At 45.6% G+C, this 16,266-nt stretch overlaps 1 protein-coding gene across 6 annotated transcripts in view; it reads left to right on the top strand.

Annotated features, from left to right (window-relative positions):
- Positions 1–16,266, top strand: part of LOC138503325 (transcription elongation factor A protein 3-like) — a 305,734-nt gene that overhangs the window by 193,651 nt on the left and 95,817 nt on the right. For all 6 annotated transcript variants that reach the window (XR_011279617.1, XM_069622954.1, XM_069622956.1 and 3 more), the window contains 3 exons: positions 9,126–9,206; positions 9,694–9,774; positions 10,946–11,026. Coding sequence is in view for 5 of the 6 variants with exons in the window: in XM_069622954.1 (XP_069479055.1) it covers positions 9,126–9,206; positions 9,694–9,774; positions 10,946–11,026 (243 nt within the window). In the remaining variant the exon portion in view is untranslated. The remainder of the gene's footprint in view (positions 1–9,125; positions 9,207–9,693; positions 9,775–10,945; positions 11,027–16,266) is intronic.

Raw genomic sequence — 16,266 nt, 5'->3', positions numbered from 1 at the left:
AAATGAGTACAATTTATAGTTTATGAAAATGTCTTGGTTATCCATAGCAGAGAGGTTTGTAAGTGATAGGTCATTATAGTAGATGGGAAAAATGTCACTACTTTCATATTATAAGTACGAATCCAAAAAATCGGGAGACCCTCAGAGGGAGATGTCACCACAGCAATCGGGAGCGTTTATTTTTCTCATACGATCGCATTGGAAGTAGTATTAATGTAGGCGGTACACAGTAAACGTTTTTGACATTTTCTAAGGGAAAATCGAGTTTTGCGCTAAATAGGGAGGGTTGTTACGTATGTATAGGTTATGCGGGAGACAGTAAGAAGTAGTGCGGTTTGCACTTAAAGGGGGAGCGTTGGGATGTATTGGCTATGCAGATTTAGTGGCATTAATTTGTTTAAATGAAATCATAAAGGTTGCACATGTTCTCTGAATAAAATATACATACCTGTACTTTATACTCATGCATGTGCGCATGCATGGAGCTGTATGTAGAAATCCGCGACACTTGCACAGTAGTTTTTGAAGTAGGTGCTTTGCAATGATATGCGACTTGCATTCAGAGTGATCAATAGTACATTTGAAGTGCGAAATTTTGATGACGGAGTTAGATGTAGAGATGTTGAATGTGATTGGTGGAGGGTTGTGTGACTGCCTAGCTGTGTCCAATGAGGGAATGGATTTGCGAGTGATGTGGAAAGGATAGAAAGACTGGCTAAGAGTTACGTGCCGCATGTAGACAGCACTTTTCCGTGGGTAGGGCGTGTCACATACGGGGTTCTACAGCAAATGCAGCATGGAAAGGGGACTGTAGGCATCAGCCAATTAGATGTTCACATTGTTCTTTTGTGTCGAAAGACGGTGTGTATACTGAAGATGGCAGAGGTGGAGAGAGTCAGGGTTTTGGTGCTTGGAGATATTTTTGTCCATGGTTTACAGCACTATTCCGAAAGTAGGCATGTGGCACACAATTTCGATGTGAGAGGAGTGGAGGTGGTGTGGAGCGCTGAGACTGATCGCAATGTTGCAGCAATTCTCCAAGTTTGCAGAGACATGCATACTTTTGCACTACGGTGCTTGCCATTTGGGCTATGTGAGTTCACGTACTTTGCTGGAAGATTTAGAACAGTTGGTGCAAGCAGTCATTAACAACTTTCCAACTGTGAAAGTATTTTTTTCTGGGTTACTCCCTAGAGGAAAATGGGACAACAGTTCTGTTTTCTGTCCTGATCAAAGTATTGGGAGGTGTATTATCAATCGCGGCATGCGTGCTTTCATGTTACGAGCTGGTATGTTTTTCTGCAGCCACGAGAACATTGTTCCCAGTAATGCAGCTTATTTTGCAGCAGATGGTGTTGCGTTATCTTCTTTGAGAAATGCCATGTTCTTTTGGAATGAAAGGCTTGCTTTGGAGAAGGTTCTGTAATGGTTGTAGGAGTAAAGTAAGAAGAAAAAATATTTTAAAAAAACAAAATAACAGGTGTCTGTAAGGCATCTGCCCAAAAAAACAAAAAAAACAAAAACGATTCTTTTCAGAGCCCACATTAAAGGGGAAAATGGAAATAATATTTAAATGTACAGTCGTCACGCTCTGATCCTCTACGTGTCTGCGGACATGGCGGTAGTTTGCAGGCAGCGTGATTTACCAACAGGGATTCTGCGGTGGAGACGCATGCAAATGAGAATGTGCGAAGGTAGGGATTGGTCAGTAAAGTTCAGTGGGTGTGTTCTGAACAGAGACATTTAGTGATAAGGTTTTTTCCCTGACAGGAGACCAGACAGCCATGGCTCTGTGTGCTCGAAAACAGATTATCTGGATTTTGGGAGACTTATGGATACATTGGTTGAAAGTGCATGCAGAAAGTTGTGGTCTATCTGCAGATATTGGATTTCCTCACGTGGAAGTGCACTGGCATGGCGTGCATGGAATGAGGTGGCTGGACTTGGTACCTCTGTGTGCTACTTTACAAACAGAGCGTCATCCTGATATACTTATCATTCATTGCGGAGGAAACAGTTTAGGCCATGTCTCTGGAATTTCTTTGCAATTTGCAATGAAGGAAGGTCTTGCAAAGGTCATGGACATGTTTCCAAATTGCCAAATAGTGTTTTCCCGTATTGCACAAAGACAAATATGGCTGCGTTCTTCTGCATTTGGTCCACAAATGGAGAAAGCGAGGCGCAATGTCAATAAGGCTGTCTGTGCCTTTCTAAGAGATGTTGGCATGTCCTCATTCCACAATGAAAACATTTTGTTTCGCAGCACTTTCATTTTTCGCAGAGATGGAGTCTATCTCATATATGCTGGCAATCAGATTTTTCTTCGCATTGTACAAAATGCATTGCGACCTTTTTTGGATTCATAGTCACCTATTTGGCAATCTGTTTTTTCAAATCCACACTTTTTGAAACACACACAACACCACCCAAAGGCTCTTTTCAGAGCCACCACTTACTCCCAGCGAAAAGTGCATTGGTTTTGCCCTGCTTGCACCCTCCATTTTTGTGCGTCCTACGACTGTCCGCTGACTTTTTGAAAAATGCGCGGGGGCCTACAATGGTCCCTTGATAGTTCTATTGTTAAACTGAGAAAGGTGGCTCTGAAAAGAGCATTTTTTGTAATTTTTGTTGTTTTCAAGTTTATTGCTTTTCAAGACACACGACACACTAGGAGAGGAGAGCAAAGGAGGGTAACAAGGGACACCAGCCACGGGGATACGAAAGGGCAGGTGGAGAGAGAAAGATGTAGTGTGGCCTTTACTTAGGTAGGGGGCAGTTCTTCTGGTGCTCCGTGACCGTAGCTTCAAAAGCACTTCGAAGACTCTCCCCCCTGCAGAGTACTGCATCACAGTACATACACAATATTCTGACCTTCGAAATGTAAGGGTCAACAGCATCGCAAATGGCTTGTGAAGCAGCTTGAGGGATGTGCTCCCCCACAGGAGTGCCTCTTGTGGTGAGAGGATCGGACACAGAGGATGCTTTGGAGGAACTCAATCTACTACATTCTTCACATTGCACCACCTTGCGAATGGCCGCACTGTGGAACAAAGTTAGGTGTCGCTTCATGGTTGTCGTACAAAAGCTGTACACACCAGGTCTCCCGTGACTCAGCAGCAACTGGCACTGTTTACACCTGACCAGGTTCGCACATGCTTCTGGTACGTTCCCAAAGACGGTAAACAACCGCCACACCCACGACTCCCGGCGAGTGCTTGTAGTGCGGAGTTCCTCCGCCTCATTCTCTTCTTCCTCTTCTTCCTCGATCTCTACATCCTCACCCGTATTTCCCTCTGCAGGCCCTTGGGGAGGTGGTAGTGGTGGAGGGTTTGGGGGTGGTGCTGAGGCTAATGAAGCAACAGTAGCCATTAATGCCATAAGGAGTAGTCGGCTAATGTTCGCTACAGCAGTAAAGGCAGCACAACTCAATCTGCTATAGCCAGAAGGACAATCAAGATGAGCTCGGGGGTGTGGCCATTTATAGGGGTGGAGGGGTGCGGCTCATGACCACATTGATCACTGAAAAGCGTTGCAAAAATTCTAAACAATAGGTTCAAAGGTAGGCCAATTGTATGGGACATGTGAAATGGTGATTTTATACTGTAAAATAATTTCCCATGTTTGTATAAGTTCTTTTGAAATGTTGCGGAAGCAGACAAACTGCAGAAATTAGTCCACACGCTCAGCCTGGGTGCAGTCACATGATGACGTTGTGAACACATCCGCGAGGGAAATGGGTGCCCGCTGGACAGCAAATGCAGAGTAACGGACGTGCGCATGCACGCGAGTGTTCTACGGACAGTGTTCGGCTCCTGGAACTTATTAAAAGTGCAACACATGTGACACGGACAGTTACGGACAGGCGCGATGTTCGCAGTACTTATGGGTGTTGTGCGTATGTGCATACATGATCTGCTGACTGTACGGACAGGTACAGTGTCCTTAGGACACCTCCATTTTGTTTAACTACGGACATGCCGGCCACCGCGCCTGTGCAACAGACAGTTCCATCTTGGCTGCGGACGCTACGGACAGTACGGATAGTGTCCTTAGGAAACTCCCATTTTGTTCATTTACAGACATCCCGGACACCTGGTGTGTTCTACGTACATGTTTTATCTTGTTTATGAGCGGTACGGAGAGGTATAATGTCCTTAGGATGCCCCATTGTGTTCATTTACGCACAACTTGAATATCTGGTCCGTTCTAAGATCATTTCCATCTTGGTTGAGATTGGTACGTGTAGGTTCAGATACTGAAACAAATATAGGGGAATTAGGGTTTAACACGGGCTGGTTGTGAGGGGATGATTTGTGAGGGGATGAAGGGATGATGTTTCATCAAAACGTTTATTTTCTTCTTGAAGGTTTGGGGAAGGTTCACTAGGAAATGGAGAAGGGGAGCAGGTACAGGTGGGACAGTGATATCGTATTTTTCCTCTCACATATTCCTCCACAAATTGCCTTAAACTGTTAAAATTGTCATTCAGTGTGTCCATTTTCAATTCTATCCTTTTCAGCCTGTCTGCCTCTGTGTACTTTGTTGGCGTTTCTTCTTTTTGTACCTGGTCTGTTAAAAATAAATATATATATGTTAATTGCCCATAAAATACTGACCATTAATTTCCTTATGCAGAGTACTGTGTACCATTATTATCGCTATCTTCCGACATTTCCCCATGCAGAAAATTCTCCTCCAGCCACTCCAAAGTACTGCCCATTTCTGTGTCAAAAAACAGAAATACATTATTTCTTCTGCTCCTCATACAAAAAAAGTACACACACATAATCAGAAAAATGAAGGTCACTTACTATTTTGTTGTAATTTTTCTTCCTTGTACTGTGTGCGTCTACTGCTGCTCCTGGCTGCACAGTTTCTGTGAGGTAATTACGTTTGAGGCATACCTTTTTTTATTATGGTACAATCCATTTCATTCTACATGGCCATTAAATGCATGGTTAATGTTTCAGACGTTTAGGTTCACTTACTTATTTATTAGTACTCATAATGTCTTCATATGTTCTTTTTCAAAGTTGTGCATTTGTTATGTAACACAATAATACAATTTCAGATACCCCCTGACTGTTTGGGTAGTGTTGACTTCGTCCGCGCCCGTCCGCAGACAGGCGCTCAGTCCGTGTCTTTCAAATATCATTAGCGAGGTGGTTCAGTCTGTTCTATGTTACATGTATATAAAGTAAGGAAATGATCGTACACAACTCCCAAAATCACATGATGAAAGTGTATATTCAGTAGAAAAACTTTATTAACGCAATGTTATGATTAAGTTCCCCTTCTAAAAACCTGTGAAAGTCAGTAAAAAAAAACTTTGTTAAGGGGATATAATGGTTAAGTTGTCCTACTAAAAAAAAACTAAAACTTTGTTAGGGTGACGTTATGCTTAAGTTGCACTACTAAAAACCTGTGAAATTCACTAAAAAAACGTTACAAATGTGACATTATGGTTCAAAATAAAACCGAAAACCCCTTGAAATTCGCCAGTTATGGTAGGCTGAGCAACCATACCTGCCCGCACCACTGTGTACTGGTAACACTTACACACAGGACATGAAAGATGGCATCACAAATGTCATTGATGACATCACTGATGATATCACATGTGTAGCCCCTTTGTTTTTGTTCACTGCCATACATATATATATATATTTTTTTTTATTATTATTTTTTTCTCAGTAAAACAACTTTGTTAAATGGACGCAGGTTGCAAGGTCACAGCTGCCTTGGATGGTCTTAATCAGGATTATGGAAAGAGACAGGTTTTTAGAACTTTGTGGAAGGCCATGTAGTCTTGGGTGTGTCAAATATGTGGGGGGAGTGAGTTCCACAGAGTTGGGGCCAAGGTTGAGAAGGCTGATCCTCCTATCCTGACAGAATTAGAGGTTGGAATCACTAGAAAGACGGCAGTGCTTGATCTTAGGGTGCGTGATGGGAGGTAGGGTTTAAGCTTATAACATTCTAGCACATTTCATTAAGATTTCCATACCTAATAATATATTAACCACACCAAACTATTAAAAAGCAACATCAGTGTATTAAATAAAACAAAAACATTGTTGAAAAATCTTCAGCTAGGGTCAGACCACTTTAGATCCACTTATCATGATTCTCCACTTATAATGATGTATTTTAGTACAAGCAGTTTAATTGTAAGCCGTGAGGCCTAACCATATGTTTTTTCAAATGTGCATAAATAATTAGAATGTGTGACTGTTTAACGGTGCAGTTATCGATTCAGATGTAGGGCAAATGTGCGGTGTGCTCTAGGGAGGCCTTTGTGTCGTCCATGCCAGTGGCAATCAATCAGCCGAGCTAATCATCGCGTATGACACAGAGCCACGGTTCCTATCTGTAAATAACACGCAGAATGAAGGCAATTCATCGACCTTCCTGCCTGTCAGCTGTGGAGTGGGAAATCAGCAAGATCTTATTTATAAATTTATCTGTAAGAATAATTACCATTTTGGGTGGTAAATTGAAACTGCACACACATAATATCCTAATTATCTGCTTATCTATTTCCAGGAGACAATAACAGATTATTGACCTTGAATTCGTGATGTTCTATTCTGCATCGACTTTCATGTTTGCAATTATTGTAAGCTTATCATAATTTGCATCGGCTACCGCTGTACATACAAAGTACTTTCTTAATGCTGCCTTTCCCTCCTTTGTTCAACTTTGTACTTGTGGTCACATTAGTCCGTCAATAAGTACAGGTTTTTATTTTCAATATCCATGTTTACCTGTCCTGTGTTTAATTGAAGTGTATACTGGAATCATTTAAATATACACAAGGCTAGGTTCACAAAAATACCATAGTTTAGTGTCTAGCTAGTGGGACCTGAAACCAAAGAAGTTGGGCCCACCGTCGTGTCATTAACATCTGTAAATGCACACACAGTGCTGCTGAGGGGACATTTACAGCTTTTGGGTGGGCCTTGCCCACTCAGGCCCTACCTTGTGTACACCTCTGTGTGGTGCGGGTGGGAAGCACAACCATTACTGTACTTCAGTAAAACCCCACCACTGTTATTACCTACTATCATATACGTACCTGTATTTATCCCAATTCTGAAAACTGCCTGTCTTCTGCATCTGGCCTGTTTGAAAGGATTGGCCTCTTGTTGACACTTAGCCTATTTGTGCAGGTTGGCCATGCATTGCATTTGGTTTAATTATTTGGTTAGCCTTATGCTCCCTAATGCGCCCCGAGATGGCCTTTGTGTAATGGGTCCTGCTCCCTGAGATTGATTGTTGGGGTCAGGAAATGTATCGCACTTAAATGGTGTGCTCGGGGCAGGAAATGTAGCGCACTTGGATAGATTGTTGGGGACAGGAAATGTAGCGCACTTGGATTGAGTGTTGGGATCGGGAAATGTAGCGCACTTGGATGGGTTGGTAGGGTTAGAAACTGTGTTGCTCCTAACCAATCATACTAAAATCTCATCATTCTGCATACTCGGCCTCAAACTCTGAACTAAACACAACCATACCTTTACCGCACCACAACCCACACACACTTCACAACACTCAACATGAAACCAAACCATGCACAATCATACCTCATCACCACATGACAGCTACCAATTGAAAACGCAAATACGCTCAGTGACTGATTTCTCCGAACTGAAGCTGCCAACAGCACATCAAAGCTCTCTTGCTCTTCTCCCGCTCATTCCCACTAACAACCCCTGCAATTCCCCTTCCAGTGCAAATCCGCCACAGTGTCAAGAGACCTTGCAAGTGGCAACAGTGTGCGGTACAAGACCCATTAACATTAACATGTTGGGTGAAACACGCTGTCATTTGATTAGTTTTTATTTTGAATGCTCGACATGTTCTTCTCAATTTTGTATTTTGATGGGTTTGCAACAATGTTCTAACAGAGCGCTGTTGGGTTGTAGCATGGACAAAAGTGGTATACCTCAATGATTGATGCACTATACCGATTAACAGTCCTAATAGCCCCCTCAAAAGCCTGCAGCACATATCAAACAAGCATTGCATTGCTCACTTAGCAGATCCAATATGTGCAAAGTAGAATTTCAGCATGTGGAAATTGCAGCTCGCAAGTGATGCTGTGAGAACTTGTGTCATGACTGCAATTGAAGCAACACATTTATTTTCCCATGGGCACGCTGACGTGTGAGCTGATCTACTGGGCTACTGCACTCATTTCTTTCATGGCCTTGAAAATGCTGATGAAACATGACACCAAAGGTTGAAGAGAGATGCCGGGGTTAGTACCAAGGTCTTCTAGTCTAACAGTGGCAGTGCAGGTACTAGATCAGGGCTTGTATTATCATTTGGAAAGCTTATCAATCAAGCACGTTTGGGTTTCAGGTGATGGCGGCCTGCATGATGTGGCCCGACGGCCGTGCTGGTGGGATTGCAAGGATCAGGAGTGAGTGATCAACATGAGATTGGTGTAGTTTCAAGTGTAATCACCATTTTTCTGAATTCCATTGTCTCACAGTGTGTCTTATCTTCGACAAGAGCCCCTCTCTTCCTTCCCTCAAGCCCCTCTCTCACATTGCAGTGCCCATGGCCCTTACGCCGGATCCCAGACTAGTGAGGTGAGTGCCTATGAAGGGTTAGGAGCAGTTCCGTCATACTTTCTCTTCTCCTCAAGCTTTGCCTATCATCAGAGTGCAATGGTCAGGTGCCTTCCAGAAGCCCTCTTCCAACAATCAAACCAACACACTTCCCGGTCAACCCCATTCCTCAATGGCCTCTGGCAATCACTGCAGCTCCTCATGTGTCTGGGAAGGTGATGCAGGTCTTGCCATGTTACTCTAGTGGAGGAAATGCTCCAGCCGCACTCAGAAATACAGAGTGTGATTGAATCATGCACTATGAGATCCTGACAAGCTGGTATGTCTGGGTGTAGCTAAAACAAATACACCATAATGTGCCATTCGGGAAAGATTGCAACAGCAGGCTCCAGTGCTGCTGATGAGAGCCTCATGTGGTCCTATGAATACTGTAAGTACTGAGGAAGGAAAGGTGCCAGAAATGCTGAATGAATAACAATTGATGTCCTGTGCACATTAAACTATGTATTCCTAAGTCCCTTGGTTGCTTATTGTGTTTTTCCTCCACAGGATCCCCACCATCACATCCCCCAAGCCCATCTCTCACTCTACAGCCCCCAAAGCCCCTCTGCTGGATCCCAGGCTGGAGAGGTGAGCCAAGAATTGTCCTTCAGCATATGGCAGGTGCATGCCATCTTGTGATCTCCATCTGTCCTCATTGTGTTCAGGTACTCACAGGGCACCCCCTCTATCTGTTTCAACACATAGCACAAACCGGGTACGGTTGTTGTGACCTTCAAATAGTTCCAGGCAACAAAAAATACAACACCCCACAACATGATTCACCTCAGCCTCAAAAGCCCTCTCTAGTGGTTGCAACAGTAGCAGAGACCCTGCAGTGCCTTACATGTAGAAGCCATGCTTCCTCCCCAGCCAGAGAGTCTGAGAACACAATCTAATTAAAAGGACCAAATATTGAGGGATTCCATCTCTAGCAAGGAGCTGAATTGAAGTGAATCCTTTCCTGGGGCAAGGAGGGGAGGTTCAGAGTTGAAGTATTAGTAGGGTGTTGATTTGTTAGGTAGTGAGCACTATATTGTGGGATCTCATTATCTGATGTTGTTTATTTGCTCCACAGGTACCCCTCTCTTGCATCCCCTAAGGCTATTTCTCATGCCGCAGCACCCAAGGCCCTTGTACTGGATCCCAGGTTGGAGCGGTGAGCCAAGAATGATCCTGTGGCAGGTCTAATCACAGCCATGCATGTTTTCTTCATCCCGCTCCAGTGGTCTCTGCCTGTGTGTGCTGCCCATGTGCTTATTAGGTACCCTCTATCAGAACCTTTGCACACACATCCTAGATCTTGGAGTGGCCTCAAAATGATTCCAGGTCTCCCAAGCTCAAAATGTCCATTCCCATCGCCTGTGGCCAAAAAGTGGCATACATCCTGTGATTTATCTCGTGTGCTGGCAAAACAGTTGCCACTTTCAAGTAAGCCTTTTTTAGTTTTGGCTATTAAAGCACCACCTATGAGCCACAACGATTGCATTAGAGTACAGCTAGGGAGAAATGACATATGAGGAGGGATACACAGCGTGTAGGTGTTGTTTAGTTATTTATCCACCCATTGACTGCCCTTAGCCATGTTTATCCCTATGGCCATTTCCATCCCTGCCCAAAACGCATCCTCCTGGGATCTCTTTCAGTTAGGTTTATCAACCTTATGATCAAACTTTGGGCGCAAAGTGTCTGCCAATGTTTTTGTAAAGCAATCTTCTGAAAATTAATGGCTTAAGGGCCGTATTCATGGACATTTTAATGCAGTACAACGTGACTTTGCACTGCGAAGAAACACCCTGATTCACAGAGTGTTGCAAAGTGTATTTTTGCAGTGCAAAGTCACTTTGCATTGATGCAAAAGTGATGCAAAGTCACTTTGCACTGTACAAACACACATTGCACCGCTCTGTGTACTATGCATATCCTTTACTAAAGTCCTGTTTAAAGCAAGAATTGGCAAAGCCAACTGCTTTGGCTTGATATGTATTAGGCACTTTCCAAGCACGGCTATTAGATGCCCGGATACTGACACCATTTTGTAGCTGCTAAGATCAGTGCTCAGTGATTACCACTAAATTGAGCTGCTGAGTTCAAGGGTGTCCTTCAAAGACATGCCATTAAGGCCGCGTTTGGAGTAATTATGAACAAGATTAGGTTCAGGTACTGCAACCCTCTGTGTGTTTGTCTTTGTAGGCCTGAATTCTCTACTAACCTCACTGTAGCTAGTAGAATGTGACGGGGGCTTGGGTTTTTGGTCAATGATGGGACCTGAGAGTCTTATGTATTATCTCTGTGTCCCACAATTTCATTTTTGGGTCTTTTCTCCACAGAAACCCATCCGTCACACCCAAAAAGCCCAGCTCTCACCCAGCAGCAGCAAAGACCCTTCCAGTGGACCCCAAGCTGGAGAGGTATGCCAAGACAAACCCAAGTACTGTGGTTTATGTTTCCTGTTCTGCCTCTTTCTTTCTATTTACCGGGGTTGGGGAGGTGTGTGTGTGTGTTTGTGTGTGTGTGCGTGTGTGTGTTAGTGTGTATGTGTGTGTGTACGCGCGCGGGTGCGCGTATGCATGTGTGTTTTCCTCAACCCATATCAGTAATATCAGATTTGGCTGCAATGATTTCAGGGTGTTTCTCATTCCCCTGCTGTTTTTATGTCTCATACCGAGCACACCTAGCTCCCCTCAGCTGTTCTCTACTATGGCCTTAATGCCAAGATAGAGTTACACTCTCCCCAAAATCCAGTCGAGCTTTGTGCTTCCTTGGCAAGTGTGATCTGAAGACCCATTGACTCTACTACTACTACTTCTTCTTCTTCTTTTTCTTCTTCTTCTTCTTTAGCGCTGACTTAGCTTTGAGAAGCATCAATGCGCTTTACATACAACAGTACAGATGCATAACAGAGCGCTTTTCAGGGGTAACAACAGAACAGATATACAGCCGGGGTAGGATACAGAGGAGCACAGAAGAGGGGTACAGCTGTACAGGGTGGCTGGAAGCAGAGGGACGGATGGCATCTAGCGAGTCAGGTGGTGTAAGGGGTGATGAGATGGCCTATGGGTTGAGGAGGAGAGACTCCTTGAAGAGTTGAATCTAGAGTTCTTTTCTGAATTGTAGGATCGTGGGGGTCTGATGCTGATGGGGATGAGGTTCCATAGTCTTGGGGTGTAGGAAGAGAAGGCTTGTTTTCTGGTCTTTTGCAGGTGCTGATTTCAAGTCTGCACGTTTTGGAGAATCTGACAGGATTCCCCCCAGGAACCTCGTCTGGGACCGTTCTCATCTGGCCAGGGGAAGGAAGGCGCTCTCTGATCTGGACCCTGGTGGTGATATGATATGGCATTTATAACGCGCCGTTTACACAAGTGTTTCTAGGCACCATAAGACAAGGGAGAGACAAAAAGACAAACAATCCTACTAGGCATTGTGTCATTCGGATTGTGCAAGTGTGACAATAGAAGTGCAAGGGGAAGGAGAGGGGGGAATGCAAGGGAGAGGAAAAGGGAGAAGTGCGATCAGGGCAGCATGGCTCTGAGTAAGAGCAGCCAGGGCAGTGCGGCTCTGGGTAAGTGAAAGGAGGCAGGGGGGGTTTAGGGGTTATGTTTGCAGCCCTAAGTGCGTGGTAGGCCAGGAGCCAGTGCAAAGGAAGACTGGTTGTGCAGCAGCCTGGTACTCAATGAGACTCTGTGGAAACCAAGCAACCAGTCGGCGCAGCAGACAGGTAAGTTAGCAAGGAAGCGAAAGAGGGAAGGTAGAGGAGAAAAGGAGGGTCTTGAGCTGCTTCCAGAACTTCAGGTGGTGTGGTTCAAGTCTGAGAGGGGCAGGGAGGCCGTTCCAGAGGGAGGCACCTGCAGAGGAAAGAGATCTACCCCCTATCTCTGCCTGGAGAATGGTCTGACCCTCAGTGAGGTGGAGGTAGCTGAGCAAAGGGCTCTAGAAGGGAGGTATTTCAGAAGCGAGAGTTGGGTGTAGTGTGGGCCCCGGCCCCAGAAAGCCTTGTGCATGATGGAGAGGATCTTGAACTTGATCCTTGCAGCCACCGGGAGCCAGTGGAGAGATATCAGGGCTGGAGAGATACGGTCACTGGGCTTCAGGCCAAGGATAAGTCTTGCAGTCCTTTTCTGGATTAGTTGCAGGGGGAGAAGAGTAGAGGTAGGCAGATTGATAAAGAGGCTGCTGCGGTAGTCCAGCCTGGAGAGAACCAGGGCTCTGGAGACAGTGAGTTTCTGGGGTAAAGTAAGAAAAGGTAGAATACCTCTGAGGAGGTGCAGCTGGAAGTGGGCGTTTTTGGCAAGGTCTTTGATGTGAGGAGAGAGTGGAGTCGAAGATGATGTCAAGTTTTTTTGCCTCACAGGAAAGCGTGGGTAGAGAGCCCAACGAGGGCAGCCAGAAAGAAAGAAGGAAAGTGGGAGGCCTTACTTTGGATTAAATCCTTCCCATTAAACAGAACTAAAACCATATGGATCAAACCTTTCAAATTCACTACAAGGGAATCCACCTGTTGAGTACCACAAGGATCCTCTTTATCCATATTGCTTTTCAACTTATACCTGACTCCACTAATGAACCTTATGAAATGACACAGCCTCACATGCTACAACTACACCGATGACACACAAATAGTCCACAAAATACAAGCTACACAGGAAGGACACACAACGCTGGAAGGCTGTTTGATAAACCTGAAGTTGTCTCCTTGACTAGTCCCAGGGGATCTGTCATCCAGGTGACCAGGACACAGCCATCGCTATTAGATCCAGTTCCTGGGGTGGACCAGTGAGGGAGGATCACCTGGATGGGGGGTCCACAGGGAGTGGAAATGGGACACAGATAGGTGAGAGGGGATATCCCCCTTCTTATAACACCTTTCCCCAACCTACCACGTAGGATACTTAAACACTCTACCCTCCCCCGTCTTTTCCAACATGAACACTTTTGCATACCACAAAGGACGACGCACTAACAACAGGACCATTTTACCTGACATGTCCCAGCACAAGGGTCAGGCAAAGTCAGGCAATTGACCAGAATTACACACACCTTACAGCCCTTTCCCTTCCCCTTGGGATAAATGTGGAGCAAGAGAGCACAATATAAGCAAGGCAGACCGCAAATCGAGACAGCTATCCAGTCACAGCAGTTCAAGAGGAGGAGAAAGGCATTGAGAACCGAAAGGGTGACAAGGAGAGAAGCGACCTTGCCCTTTCCGAACCAGACCCACAACTTCTCTGTGGAAGGAAACGTAAGACTGCAAACAATAGCCAGAGTGTGTTGCAGCAGATGTCAATAGTACACAGAACATGCCTATGGTGATAAGCAGGACAGAGAAAGACACCTGCTACCGTTGTACCGTCCTTGACTCCAGATACAAGGAAAGCCAACTGGTTCATCACAGCCAGTCGAGAGGAGAACCTATACGAAACCAAACTGTATTGAATGAAAGTCACAAAGTAGCACATTAAGGAAAGTTCAAAGAACTGTAAACTGTTAAGGGAAAGCCAGCTACAGTTGGGTCCGGCACCACGTGGGTGCTCATTCAAAAGACTCTGGTTGATCCCGCGTTGAATTAAACTAGAGATACAAGGAGGCACTAGGAGAGCCATGAGGGAAAGGTCAAAGTTGTCATACAGGGTTCTAGCAAAACCCCCTGTACAGTCAAAAGTCTGTGATCTACTTGTAATTGGAAAGTTAAGGGAGATGAATCCTGCATAGTGAGTTCAAGAGAAAGAACTGTGTGATTGATAAAAGTTGGCAAGGATGAACTTGATGGAGGGATGCTGATGGAACGAGCAAAGCTTGAAGCCCAAAGAACAGTGTGTTGACAAGAGTGAACCTGACAGAGGGCTGTCCACAATGAACTGTTTAAAAAGACATTAAAAAAACATTAAGATTTATGAATGCAATAAGTGAATGTAGCCCCTGGTTCATTTGTTTTTCATGGCCCGGTCGAGCACAGTATTTTAATTACTCGGAGCCAGGAACTGACTCACCGACAACACCCCACATCCCAGACCAGCTGCTCTGGTGGGGAGCTAAGCAACCTGCAAGTAGAAGCGTTAATACAGGAGATGGTCCACACCCTGGGTGCTTTGATAATTAACAGACAAAGACACCCGAGTGAATTTTTATAGAGATCCCCAACGTGGTCCCTCTTTATTAAACATACCCTTATAAGACTCTAGGATTCCCCAGGCGTGAGCTCCATCAAAGCAGAGGCCAACTATGTCCGCTCACCCTTCCTTTGAGGGGTCCCTGGGACCCTAAGAGTGAGCTGGCCGCAACCAATCCCCTTCCTAAACTCAGGTACCACCCACATGGATAATGAGGCCAGAGGATGGCATCTGTGGGTGGTCCCATCTTGCAAGGCGGCGTTGGGCAGGTGGCCAACCTATGCCATCACCTCACACCAGGGTGCCTCCCCTCTACCCCCAATTAGTAACCATGACCATTTACATATTATCCCATCTATTTTTACTTAGCAGTTACCCTACTTAACATTCCCCTAATACCCCAACTCTCTATTTCCCCCTATTTAATATTTACCCTACATAACATTAATCTCATATACACATAACTACTCATAAATATATACATCGATTCACAACATAAAACACTTATAATAATGGGGTGACTGCTGCAGTCAGTCACACCTACACAGCACCTTTGAGGTCTGTGCTGGGGCGCTGGCTCTCAGCGATTTCATGCAAGGCTTTGAGGTGCTGTTTGCAGGTTGGAGCCTGTTCCCTGATGACACTGGGTGAGAAGATTGCGCTTTGATCCTCTGGTGTTTGGCTGTTGACATAATGGGGTCCTTCAGAGTGACACCGTCCACCACTTGGGGTCACCCCACTACTCACGCTCTGTGAACTGTCCTGGGTGGCCCCCTATGCAAATGGGGACCACCCATACTCACTGTTGCAACCCGCAGCCTAAATATTATTTTCGGGTGGGCCCAGTTACCTGTGTGGCCCACCGATGTCACTGCCTCTCCCGGGCTCTATTTTAAGTACAGGCGGTGTCCCTATAGCAATAGAGACGCCGTCATGCTCTGCGGCCTTCACTTGGCCGTCCCCCTCACTAATGTGTTGTATCAACGCAGGGGGTCACCCGGAACGCTCCCCTGGGCAGCCCAGGGCTTTCTTCACCTGGGCCGCTCAATGGAGCGACCCCAGACTTCACCACCACCTCATCTTCAGCTGGGTAGGCGGCTGAAGTCAACCCGGGTCTTCCGCTTGCACTCTGCATTCCCTCCCAACATACGCAGCCCGGGAGGATTTATTCAACAGCAGACCCAGGCCTTTGGGTGCACGGCCGGGCAGCCCGGTTGGGGCAGCCCCCCACACACTGTCCTGGCTGGGCTGTTCTTGATAGGCCTGGGCAGCCACTGACGATTTGGCTGCCCAGGCCTATCGATTTGTTCCAGCACTTACATAAATAAACACACACAGTACACATTTAACAACGCCTTTATTACCCCATGTCTGTGTCTTGCTTTTCTGTGTTCTCCCAGAGGGCCAGCATGTAGCCCAACAAGCCGGGCCCTGTGGCGCCACAGGCTACATGAAATTGATTTGACAAAATTCATAGTGAACCCGACGGAGGGAGGCAAACATTCGAGAAGGGTGTGAGCCGGGAAGGAGGGATCGAGGGGGGA

The sequence above is a fragment of the Ambystoma mexicanum genome, chromosome 11 (assembly GCF_040938575.1).
Source record: "Ambystoma mexicanum isolate Mex_15411 chromosome 11, UKY_AmexF1_1, whole genome shotgun sequence".
In the NCBI taxonomy this organism is placed as follows: domain Eukaryota; kingdom Metazoa; phylum Chordata; class Amphibia; order Caudata; family Ambystomatidae; genus Ambystoma; species Ambystoma mexicanum.
This window is presented reverse-complemented; position numbering and strand designations above follow the sequence as displayed.